A 13,749-nucleotide genomic window follows, 5' to 3' on the forward strand; every position below is an offset into this window, starting at 1 on the left:
TACAGTAATTCGATGGTAGGTATCGGTCCCGTTTGAAGCATTTGCGTAACATTTCAAAATGTTTCATTGTGCAAATGAAAATTAGTTTTAAATGTTTTCATTTATTTCAGTGTTATTGTGTCGTTGTTGCAACTGTTTGGGACCTCGGTGCCAGACGAATTAATTTTTTCAGATGCCTCATTCGAATCGCCGACTAATTTATTACAATATATAAATAGCGTTTTATTTGATGCGGGTTCACAAGATACGTCCTGTGAAGAACGCCACCGTATGCTGCGTGTCTCTTTGAAGGAATAATGAACGTAGCAACAGGTGTCCCACCTATCATGTTCGCCTCTCTGCTATGATGACGCCGATGCCAGACATCTTTATTTGCATGTTTAATGAAATTCAAATTACACTACAGATAATTGATGCGAACCGGTAGTGCATTTGCCGTCTGCTGATGTTCCATTGTGCAAATGTGCAAACTCGTGCGTGTGTGTATATATATATATACATGAATGAATCAATTTTATCGTCTCGCTTTACGTATTTTTTTATACAAGGATTTGAAAAATAAAATGAGTTTAATTAATAATAATGATCACTGCGGGCTTCGAACTTTCCAGGAAAATGTTAACAGTCCCGAAAAACTGTCCTATGAAACGATTAATGGATGTTATCAGGATGATGTTCCCTGTTTCAACAATATTTTGACAAATGAGTGTTCCAATGTTGAGAGGATGAATTGTAATGATTTTTCGGTAGGTAAGGATATTAAAAACTTTCAAAATACAGAAGAATTCAACGAATACACAAGGGAATATATTGATACGAAAGAAAAGGTTAACAATTTTTCGACGGTCAACGCTTTCTTTGGTAATTTTTCGCCGAAAATTCTCAATTTAAGCAGACAACAATTCGCTAAAGGGACTCGTAGCGGTAGAACAGACATGACGACCTCGCAAGGACCTTTCTCATGCCTCGTGGCTGGATGTGACAAGATCTACCTCAAAAAAGCTCATCTCAAGGCACATACACGTTGGCACACAAAACTCTACTAGATTTTTTTATGTGACTGACAGCTTGAAAAATGTATTAAATTTTATGTTCAAGTTTTTGAAAAATTTAAAGTAGTTTTTTTTAATTTTATAATAAATAGATCAACTTTTTCAACGTGTTAATATTCGTGTATGCAAAACTTAATTAAACTGGTATTGGCCTGAAGCGATCGGCGAATGTAATGTATCCAGCATAATTTATTTCAAGGCACTACTATCGTTCGCCTAAGCGATGCTTTCCAATGTAACACGTGTGTTTTCGTGTGTGTAAGTGCGTGCGTAGGAAAGCTGTTCTGCCTCTGCAGAGCAGGCTGTCTGATTATATGAATGCATGTTTGTGTATGAGCCTGTGCGTACAAAGCAATCGCATACATGTCAACAACGTGCGTTTGTGTTGGTTCATTTGTCGAAAACCTAAATATTCAGGATTTTTCTTTTTTCATTTTACAAGGTCAGTTTACGTTATAATAGTTGTTGAAATGAATTTTAAAACATAGTTCTGCATTTTTACAGCCGAATTAATTTTTAGAAACTCTACTGCGATTTATCAGTTATTTCGTCTATTTGTAACATGTAGTAAGTATTCAAGTGATTTGACCATTGAATCATTCGATTTTATCTTACAAAATTATTAAGTTTTTTGTTTTTACAAGTATTCGAAAATATACAATGTTGAGATTATGCTTACCGCTTATCAAAATGTGATGATTGGTTCTAATTAAAATTTTATTGTTTTGTTACATATAATATGAGTGGAGGTGTGCTTAATTTAAACGTTATTGCTTTATTCAAATGCATGCTTGATTTTAACACGTTCGTACATATTTTTTTCAGATCAAATAGTTATTGAATCAGCTCTCGTTCAAAGAGCACTTCAACTTTTTGTGCGAGATAACTAAATTGTTTATACCGTTGACATAACATCGCATCAAAGTGGCGTCCAACAAGAAGACAAGTTTGCCTTCATCTATGTCGGCAACCAGCGGGATGACGGGATCTCTCAGTTCCTCTGAGGCTATCCCCATCCCTCTGATACACGACAGCATGACCTTTGAGAATAGGCAAACTAAGTGTATCAAGGAAATGGAGCGTCAAGCTGAACAAGATCTTAAAAGAAAAAAACGAGAATGGGAGAGAGAGATGGAGAAAATGAAAGAAGAATTCTTGAAGCTTCATTGTGGAACTGTTAACGAACTTGGTTCTGATCCATTCGTTGTTAAACGAAAGGGAAGCATTGAGATATTAGACATAAAAAAAATGAAAACTATGATAACTGAAACTCCAGATTCAGAAAGAAGATTCAGATTGAGATTTGATTTATCTGATTTTGATGTTGGAACAGTCAAAGTGATGGCTGATATGGAAAAGATATCTGTCATTGCATATAAGAAAAATGATGAAAATAAGACTAAAAAATATTGGCGACATATAGCTAAGCCGAAAGAAATTGATCCTCATAAACTGAAATCTCGAATAACATCTGATAACGTGTTGATTTTAGAGGCTTTACTACATCCTAAAACTTTAAACCTTCAAAAAAAGACTGGTCCAAGTCCGTCCCATTCTTTTCAAGGTTCTAGAGCATCATCTCGTTCTAAATCTCCACCACAAAACACACCTCCGTCCACACCACATCGAGAGCAGCCAGCAAAAATTGGAGTTCCTGTTTTCATTCAAGATGATGATGGCCAGCGACGAATGCATCTGACAGTTGATGTTGGTAATATGTTCAAGCCAAATGATATAACAGTACAGGTCATTAAGGAAAATAGAATTCTTATCAAGGCTAAAAATGAAGAACGCACCTCGGAAAAATTTACAAAAATGAAATATACAAAGGAAATCGAGTTAGCCGAAAAAATAGAATCTTATTCGATTCGCGGTGGACTGACAACCGACGGTAAACTAATTATCGGAGCTTTCGTTAAAGGATACGGAGGAGATCTGAGTAAAGAAAATGCAGGGAATGTAATAATTGAAGAATTGAAAGCTCCTCATTCTTCTCTCATGCTCTGCAACATTCTCAACCTGGCATCTTTTCCTCCAACCATGCCAGCGTCGGCAGCTCATGTTCAACCAAATGGCACTTAATGCTAATGTCTGCATACTATACTCTCTGGTTATATTTGCAAGTCGTTTTGGTGTTTGTTTATAATTTGTGATAACATCATTTTAATAACTCCTAATCACAATTTTTGAATAATAATAAAAGTAAGAAAATGTTATGATGAGAGTCTGGTGAAATTAAAGGTCGCTTTCTTGTGCAAATGCAGGTTTTTCTGTCATCTGCACGCCTTAAATGTCTGTTAGCAACCTGCAAATTTATATCTACATTAAATAGTCCAAATTAATCTATTTAATAAACAGCATTTAGTTTATCAAAATTTTAAAAGTTACAAATTTAAAGTTAAGTGTTAATTCGAGCTGTTCACTGGTAGGATTGCCTTCAGAAAAATTTCAATTTAATGATATTTGTAAAAATTTGTTGATAATTTTAATCTCAATAAACTTTAAAATATTAAAATACAAAAAAATGGAAATGTTATGTGTTCTCATCACTATTATTAATACTCATTCAGCAGAATCGTCATTATTATTTGTTTCATGTGCAAGTCGTACACAAGTACATATAGATAGATTGATTAAAATTAAAGTTTATTGTTATTTTAGTATTAACAAAAGTGTCAAAATATAACAATTTTATAAATTAATTCATATTGTGTATTTATATATTTTACTGTGGTTTAATATAAATTGTTGTAAATCTAAATAAATAATATATATATATATATATATATATATATATATATATGTATGTGTGTGTGTGTGTGTGTGTTGGTAATAGACCATAATTTTTACAATATTCTATAAATTCTACCGAATGTTTGGCGTTAACATATTAACGCCAAACATTCGGTAGAATTTATAGAATATTGTAAAAATATATATATATATATATATATATTCATGTACTTCAGTATTGTATAAATTCTACAGAATTGTTGGCATTAATCTATTTAAAGTTTGTTTTTTCAATTTTCTTTACTAAAATTTTCTGGAAATTATTGAAAATAAAGTTATAATCTAAGTTCATAATGGAAATTTCATAAAACCGTTGTTATCCAAATTCGTAATAGCTTATTTCAATTTTTCACAAACCATCTTCAGCGCAGGTTGGAACAGATGCGAAAAGGCTGGTACCATCAAATATGAACTCAACAAAACTCAAGACAAAAGACTCAATACTTATAAATGCCAAACCTGCACTGAAGATAATTTATGAAAAGCAACAGTTTTATTAAATTTTCATGATGAACTTGGATAATATTTCTATTTTCAATAAATTGAAATATTTTAGAAAATTCTAGTAAGAAAAATTGAAAACATAAACTTTTAATTGATTAATGCCAACAATTCGCTAGAATTCATACAATACTGCATAAAATGTGGTCTTCTTCCAACAAAATATATATGCATACCCGAACCAGACACTTGTATATATATATATATATATATATATATATATATATATATATGTGTGTGTGTGTGTGTGTGTGTCTCTGTGTGTGTGTGTGTTAGTGTGTGTCTGTGTGCACGTTTTTTTGAAAGAAATCGGATATTAAGCAAGGTTGAATGGACTGCATTTTATTCATTGCTGTGTTGCACGACCACTGGCTCGTCATGACATGTCACGTATGACATTAATTTTTTCTGACACGACATGATGTTACCTTACATTACGTTGCGTTACATTACATTATATAAATATATTGTTGTGACAATATTGATGTGTGCGTCTCTACTTAAAAAATGTAGCAGTATTAGTCTCTAAATATAATTATTATAATGGAATGATGGGACCGTTCGTTTGCATTTCCGATTCTCTATGGTGTCGATGATAATAAACAAAATTTTCATTAACAACAATGCTGTAGGTATTTATCATCATTTTTTGTATATAAATTCATTTTTCCTTAACTGTATTATATATCTCTCCCTCTTTCTATTCGTTTTTTATATATAAGTATATACAAGTATTACAATGTCTACCTTTATATTTTTTGATTACCATTTTAAAATATATACACAAACTATATCAGAATTCAAATTAATCGAATAAATCCATTGCATAATGATTTATAACAAATTAATACATACATTTTATATATTACATATTAATTTATTAAATTATGTGTAATTTGTTCTAATATAAGTACAAATTTCCTATAATTCGTGTTTGGTGTGTGTGTGTGTGTGGGTTTGTGTGTGTGTGTGTGTACTTGTACGTACCTTGTGTGGATAGCGTCTTGCTTGCAGCTTCAAGTTGTGTATATTTTTGTATAAAAATGTATCATTGAAGTTTTGAAGTTTAAGTCATATTAGTATTAATTAAAGAAATAATATTTGTAATTAGGCACTACAGAGTACGGATAGCAAGTCTCTTATTATTATTGATAATAATTTACCTGTGCTGGTACGTGCTTTTTCACATTCCTGTTTTTTTTTAATTCTTTCTCTCTCTTTCTGTCTGTCTCGGTTTTTCTCTCTGTCTCTCTTTCTTTGTCATTCTATTTTTGCCCGTCCGTCTGTCTGTCTGTCTGTCTATGTTATTTTTCTATTACTCTCTCTTGTTTATGTATGAAGTTGGGTAACAGAAATTTTGTGTAATGTGCAACTTGGGTTTGATGCTAAAAAAATTATATTGAAAAAAATGAATAAAACCTATATAACATTGATGAATAATGATACTTACTTTTTACTCAAATTTGTTCCCCCATTTATTTTCACTCTCGAATACTCAATGCAATATATCATCAACAATAAGCTGTATGTTCATCGCCTTATGCCTAGTGTCAATAATAAATTATAAATCGAAGTTGAATCAAGATGTTAACTATATCATAATTATATATATATATATATATATATATATATATATATATATATATATATATATATATAAAGTACATTCAAGACGTTAAAAACTTAATTAACTAACCATACTATCGAGGCACTATTTATTTTGAACAAAATATAAAATTATATTTTGGCTTTTTTGAAGGAATTTGAAGTGTTGTTTGACTGGTAAAACCATTAAATTCATGAAGATGAATGAAAATGTTTAATTACAATTACTTTAAACAAGTAATTGGAGCTGTCAACTTTTTATTTTGTATTTATTTTTAAACTTTCGTCATCGTCATCATCGTTATCATCACCTATATTATTATTATCATCATCATCGTTATCACATCATTATCATCACATCATCGTCAAATCATCATCATCTTCATCATTATTCTACTTTTCCTTTAGCATGGCCGATCACTGATGACTAAGATTTTTATATATTTTTATTGTAACTCTATCGTTCTGCTATTATACTATTAACCTAAAATTTCAGTAAAATAAAGTTGAATTTTAAACATAAAGTGTATGTGCTTTTTATTATTTATTTTGTTAAAGTTTACAACATAACTTAATGTATTTTGTTTCTCTACTAAAAACATCCTGTCGAAACATAACGTTTGAAAAATATTGACTGCATGGTAAAATTGTTTAGTAGAAACACACGCACACACATACTCCACACACATACATCACACGCTCACACACACACACACACACATTACACACACAAAAATTTAAATTTCATATATATGTATGTATGTTTTCATATTGAACTATGTTCATCTTTCTTATGCATTATCCATTAACAAAGAGATTCAAACTTTTGCGACAACCTGTTTAGCCATGCAAAGGTAATTTTTTGTTACAACAATACGTTAGAGTTTGTAGAAAAACGCCTCTTATCAAAAAAATTCATGGTTTGAAACTTTAATTAAATCAATTTTCATAAAATGCAATATTAATTTTTTATAGTTGAAACACATTTATGTGATTTGAAACATTAATTAAATTAATTTTCATAAAATACAATATTAATTTTTTTAATAGTTGAACACATTTTTCTATTTTTTATTTTGAAGCAAACAGATAAATAAATTGTCTTTGCAATACTAGAACTTCAGAAAATAAGTTGAATACTTTTTTTTCATTAAAACCTAACTCTAAATGGATGTGATAATAGAGCCCAGTTGTAAGTAAAAACATCCAGTGGTGATAATGAGAATGTAATGTGGTAATGGTAAAGATGTAATAAGGTAATGGTAAAAATGTACTATGGTGATTAGTAAAGATGTAATGTGGTAATTAGTAAAGATGTAACGTTTTCTCCTCCACTTCAGGTAGAGATGATGATGTCGAAGAAGCTACATCAAATCTGAAAATTTATTTTGTTAAAGTAGAATAATTAATCCATTCTAATATGTTATTTATTTCTTTTAAACCAATGCTAAACACTTTATAAAAAATTATTACATTTTATGAAAAAATACTTATAAAGACTTTTATGAAGAAAAAACTACATAAAAGCAAAGTATAAAAGTGAGAATACTTGTCTTGCATGAAATCCATGGGCACTCCCCTCATATCACTCCATCTCGTCTCCACTGTGACAGGTGGCATGCCAACAGAATCGTCAAACGTCGACATCACAAACTCGCTGTACAAATTTCAATTATAATTTTTTTAATGTTTTGACGAATTATCATTTTCAAATTGTTTTTCGCGCGTTTTTTTTAAATTCCCTGCAGCAAATGTTGACAACCATAACGAGAAACAGAAACGTATACTTGATCCTGGAGAGCTTGTTGTTGTATTCCTCCTGCTTTTCGTACATCAGCTTCCTATCCTTCCTCATCTTCCTGAAAAGAATGAGTGCGCCGACGATGATGGCCACTCCAATCACTGCTCCAAACACACTGCCGATTATTATGGCGGTTGTGTTGCTGCCGTCCGTGCTCACGGCTGACGATGATATTGAATTATGTTTTAAATATCAAAATTTAAGTGTGGAAACGTTTAAGTTTTAATCCGTTTGAGTGGAAGAGATGATTGGAATTAACTTTCGGAAAATTTCGTTTATTTTTACATAAATGACATGGTGGGTTCAAATTGTATGAAGTATTGAAAATAGACCGTGGACCGTATAGGAATTGAACATTAGCATTTGAAATTATGGTTGATCCGACCTGGAAGCATTGCATCAAATGCATGAGGTATTCAGCGGCTACTGCTTCCAAGTAAAACTTGAAACGGGAAGAATGCGATTAGAGGGTAAGTCAAGTCTAACATTGTATGAAGCTAGCTTACAACAAAATATTTTATATATAACTATGATAACAATAATAAAAAACAACCAAATAATAAAAGTAATCGATCAATGTAGTATACATAATAGTTATTATTATTATAATTAAAAAAAAAACTTACGCAAACACCTCGGCGTGTAAGGACTCCAGAGCCCACCATCACACAGGAACGTGGCAGTCCGCAGGTTGGGATCCTTGATGGAGAACAATCTGTGGGAAGAGGCGCAAGTTGCCTGCACCACCGTCCCTGCGTTCGTGCTGGTCGTGTTGATGGTCAGCGCGTCTGATGAGGTCGTGTTTATAGGCAGGCACTTGATGTCAGCAGCAGGATCTAGCGAGCAAATATTTTCTCATTACATTTTTTCATATAATACCATTTTGTTGTAAGTTTGAAACGGAGTAAAAAGTTTATACGCATTAACTTTTAATTTAACTGAAAAAATGTTTTCAAATGTGCCAGGAAACCTGGTTGACGAACATTTGCTGTAGACGGTAAGATGTTGATTGTTTTTGTTGTCATCGTCGTCGTCGTGTTTGCTGATGATGTGGGATATGTTGTGCTGTTTTGTGAAGTTTCTGTCGTTATTGTTGTTGATGCATTTTGTGCAGTTGTATTCGTGTTCGTGTTAACGTTGTTGTTGTTGTTGTTGCCAATGTTGACGTTGACATCGAAGTATGTCGTTGGGAATGTCGAAGGTGTTTCAGCGGAGGTGACTGCAATGAATATGCTCTGAATGTTAATTATGAAGACTAGAGAGTAACAGCAACTCATAAACATCGTTCAAAATTATAAGGCCTCTCAGAATATACATCAACATGGATATTTCTCCATTTTTTAATAAAAATTCTAAATATACTTTCTTGTTAACTAGTCAAAAAAAGTATTCCTTGAACGTAACACAAAACAACAAAACACTGCAGAACACGACACGAGCCATGCAAGAGATTGTTGTTGAACATATTTATATCACACCACATCAGCATTTAACCATTGTTAGCCTGCGTGAATTTGTTTTATAAGCTGAGTTGCAGTAATGTAAGAGTGTGCAAATAGATAGCAATGTTTGTGAATGTGAAGATTTGGTGTTGCACTGTGCTTGGGGAAATTAAAGTTTTGAGAAATATTTTGAAAAAAGTTTGGAGGAATATTTTAAAAATATTTATTGTATTTGCCCAATAAAAATACAATAATTCAAGTTACGAGCATCCATTTTATAAATATTCAATTTCATATAATTAATGCATTCGCTGGATGTCAGAGAAGAGAAAAGATCGGAATGTTGTTCTCATTGAAGCACAAATTTTTGTTGTTAAATAAAAATGGTATGAAGCATTGAGATGATGATGAATTATTTTAATACTATAAATTAATTTAAGAAAAATTAATAAATTACTTTTTTGTTTGATCATATCTAACATTAATTAAACTCACATATTTTAATAAGTCAATAAAAAAAACTCACAGAGCTAACCGAATTACAATTGCTTATCAGTAGACGATGAAAAAGAGGGTGTTAGAGCATTTCATTTTTTCATTGAGGAACTCAATTTAAATTTTTCCTACTCGGGGTTATCATGTAACTGAAAATTTATACATTACACATGAAATATACGTCTGAAAGTGTTTAATTATTTATTTATTGATATATGCATATATTTAAATGCATACAATATACACATACATAAATACATTACAAACAACGCAGAACTTTACAGAGCAATAGAGATCATTACAAAACCGCACGTCCTAAAAAACACAGGACAAACAACACAAAAAAGTTATAACGCTAATAATAACAAAACACATAGGAACCTATATAGGCCAATGGAAGACCACATACGTAGCCAAAAAATGTAGAATATTACCAAAGGAAAACACAGAACAATACAAACAAAACAAAAAATAACAACAGAGAAAACACAAAACAATATATAAATAAGAACGTATTGGATAAAACCCCTCGCGTTAACGACGTCATCCGACAGCTTCTTTATGCCTTTGAGCATTTGTTCACATTCACCTCAAAAACCACTGATGTACAACAATTGTGTACGCACAGTGCAGATGTGTATGTGTGTACATGATGTGGTTAAATGCATGCACAGGCAAAACCAGATTTAAGTAGGAAACATTCGAATAAATACATTAATGTATACACACATACATGCATATAGTACTAAAGTATGTATGTGTTGTGTCTTAATTGTATATACCTAAAAAGCTCATGAAATAAGTACACTCAGCCCATATATATGCACGTATGGTGCCATGTACAGTTGTGTACATCCACTAGCGTACAAACGATTGAACATACTCGCGTGAACAAATGCATTCGATGCGATTATCCAAATGTAATCAAACAAGCTCCCAAGTTCCTGCAAACACGGAAAAAACACCAACTCCATCACGTGCAGACGTTCTCACGCATAAAAACATAGACTGACGAAGAATAAATAAAAACATAAGCGTGCAAGCAACAGTCAAATAGAGACACACTCAAACTCACGCACACAAGCATGTGACGATTACTCATGGAAATACACTATCCCATTCAAACAAGCTACATATAGCAAAAGGTGAGAATCAGAAAGACCCAAACCTTAAAGCCAACGCGTGTTGAAAGCACATGGGAACATTTTTAAGGAATGGTGGTTGATGTTTATGCAAATAATTTGAGAAAGTAGGGAGAGAAGGTTGGTGTTTGGATGCAGGGCTGGTGGCCGCTGCATTCTCGAATGAAAGAAAAACATGAACTTTGGCTGAATGATGTTCCTCCAGCATCGTATAAATTTCTGCCTCTCTTATATTATTACATTGTTATTCGGGCTCCCGTCGACTACCTTCATTCATGGCTGTGTGTGTGTGTGTGTGTTTGTGGGTGTGTGTTTGTGTGTATGTGAATGTGTGGTTGTATGGTTGTATATGTATTCATAAATTTGTATATCTCTTTGTATGTTGTACATGTTAGCACCGTTGTGCATAATTTTTAATTGGTGTTACGGTCCGAGATGGTTTGGTTGTTTTGACTATCTTAATGTGGTTGATATTTCTTATAACAAGTTTTTGATTTAGTCTTACCACATAAATAATTTAATTCTGACCACATTTTGAAATTTTGGTAGGCAAGAATTAACAAGCGCATTGACGAAACATTTGAGAATATTCTTACGACGCTGAATCATGTTGTGTCGGTTGGTCAGCTCGAACCATGCGCCGAGAACCACTGATGATGTATTGCCACGTACATTGGAACGTTTATTGAAGCCGCAAATCAGTACACTGCAACATTCCAATCGACCAAACTTGCAATTTTTAAATTTGTCACCAAACTGCTCGCATACGCGTAGCTGGAACATTATTGAAATGTTAACATTAACAGTACTCGCAATAGAAACTTCCGAATCAATAATTATTCACCACCAATCATTTGAATGTTTAGTCGTCCTTAAATAACAAAAAAAAACATTTTTACAAAAATTTGTTCAAATTAAAAATTATTTGAAAACAGAAATGGCAGTCAGCCAGAGTGAGTCATCTTGAGCAGACAGGAAAGCAAGTAATCTTACAAGTCTGAAAAAAATATGGACCACGTCTCACGACTTCTAAACAAAATTTGCGTGGGCAGATTTTGTTCTAAACTATAAAGTATAAGATGGATTTATATGAACATTATGGTTTAAAGCCATACTATGATGTTAGCACTTTTGAATCAGCCACTGAAACATTGGACATGCTCACATGCAATGGTGGGATGCATGCTCACATGCAATGGTGGGATGCATGCTCACATGCAATGGTGTTCAAAAACATGGCTTTCCCCGATGTACGCATTCCTACAAATGCAACCAGAGCAACAACAACAGCACCATGCGAAGATTTCAGCAGTGATGAGTAAGAAGTAATTGCTGATTTGTGTAGTTACCTGGATTAGTTTAGTGTTTCAATTACTGTTGGCACTCGAAAACAACGAAAAACCCTAACCAAGTTTGCGTTTGAAGCAGTTGGGTTCATCTATCAGAAATCTTGAACATACGGAATAACGATAACTTCACTGGTGTTGGAATTATAGAGATCGTTTAAAGTTGTAACATCGGTGATGGTAAGTGTTATAACGATATGAACGAGCGTTTAAGTGTTACAACGATATGAACAAAAGAAATAAAACAACACTTTACGTTATGATAATGTGCAATGCAACGAAAAACAACACTTTGCCATACCAATGCAATATTATTCAATAAAATGCAAGTAGAACACAACTTAACACAACACAACATGATTGAGTAGAAAAAAAAACAAGCGGATGTGACCTCGTACGACAGTGAGTTGGTAGCTCTCGTAATTGCATTCATTATTCATCCGGACGAAATTTTTTGCAACGCTGACTGGTTGGTTCAAGTTTAAATGTCTGCTCTGATGAACTTTTCAAGGCATTTTTATAATCTCTGTGCGCATGTAATAGGAAGACAAAAGGTAGACAAATAAATTCAAAAAAATGCGGGAAGTTTTGCCATGAAATAATATTAACGCATGAACCTTATGTAGAACTGTGTTTGGAATTGTGTTCGCCATGTACTGTAAAACGACAATTAAAGAGCAGTGCGTATAGAAATATTTTTACAACTTACATTCTCAAACACTGCAGAAGAACGCACATTACCTCAATCATCACTCGCACATCACGTACACATACAAACACACACAAACACACCCATACACATCCATAGATAAAATGTATTTAACAATTTGCTAGGTTTTGCGAGTTTAACGCATAATGTTAATTGTTTTGTAAAAGTTAACTTTAAAAAAAACTTTTTTTAAAGATTCTTGTGATCAGAACACAATTTGCTAACTTCAACCCTAACCATAATTTAATTATGTTGAACATAAAATCAAATACGAGCATTAATATAAACAATTCATGTCATAAGTTTTATTAAGCTTGACATTTTTTTTCTGTTCAACAATATTAAAGAGATGATTATTTCCAAAATGTTAGCGAAATAATCTGGTGATGTAATGTTTGAACTGAAATTAAAAAATTCGGTTGAATCTTTTTTAAAATAAATTTCAGTGTGACAGTCAATCTAGAAGGAATGTTAGAAGACGAGAGAAGAGTGAACAAAAAGGAAGACAAACACTCGACTGCCCGCGCATGGAAACGGAGAAGCACGAAAGAAACAAACGATCCAAGGACCTACATCTGATCTGAAATGCTATACATAAGATCACAATGTGAATAACACAAGACATTACAATACAATAAACTTAAATATAATACCATTACAATACAATACAATACAAATACATTACAATAACATACAATACAATACAAATACAATACAATGACATAAAATACAAATACATTACAATAACATACAATACATTACAAATACATTACAATAACATACAATACAAAACAAATACATTACAATAACATACAATACAGATACATTACACTATCGTGCAGTACCAAGTCTAACAAAGAAAT

The 13,749-nt window shown here is 32.4% G+C and overlaps 2 protein-coding genes across 2 annotated transcripts; both read left to right on the plus strand.

Annotated features, from left to right (window-relative positions):
- Window positions 1-563: 563 nt before the first annotated feature.
- Window positions 564-3,134, plus strand: HELRODRAFT_160608 (hypothetical protein; the record flags this gene model as incomplete). The annotated part of the gene is made up of 2 exons (XM_009017559.1): window positions 564-1,023; window positions 1,978-3,134. The coding sequence occupies 2 exons, from the start codon at window positions 564-566 to the stop codon at window positions 3,132-3,134; spliced, it is 1,617 nt and encodes a 538-aa protein (XP_009015807.1).
- An 8,776-nt stretch (window positions 3,135-11,910) lies between these two features.
- On the plus strand, window positions 11,911-13,470 carry HELRODRAFT_160610 (hypothetical protein; the record flags this gene model as incomplete). The annotated part of the gene is made up of 2 exons (XM_009017560.1): window positions 11,911-12,081; window positions 13,333-13,470. 2 exons carry the CDS (start codon window positions 11,911-11,913, stop codon window positions 13,468-13,470), a joined length of 309 nt encoding a protein of 102 aa, XP_009015808.1.
- Window positions 13,471-13,749: the final 279 nt, after the last annotated feature.

This window comes from Helobdella robusta (genome assembly GCF_000326865.2).
Source record: "Helobdella robusta unplaced genomic scaffold HELROscaffold_2, whole genome shotgun sequence".
In the NCBI taxonomy this organism is placed as follows: Eukaryota; Metazoa; Annelida; class Clitellata; order Rhynchobdellida; family Glossiphoniidae; genus Helobdella; species Helobdella robusta.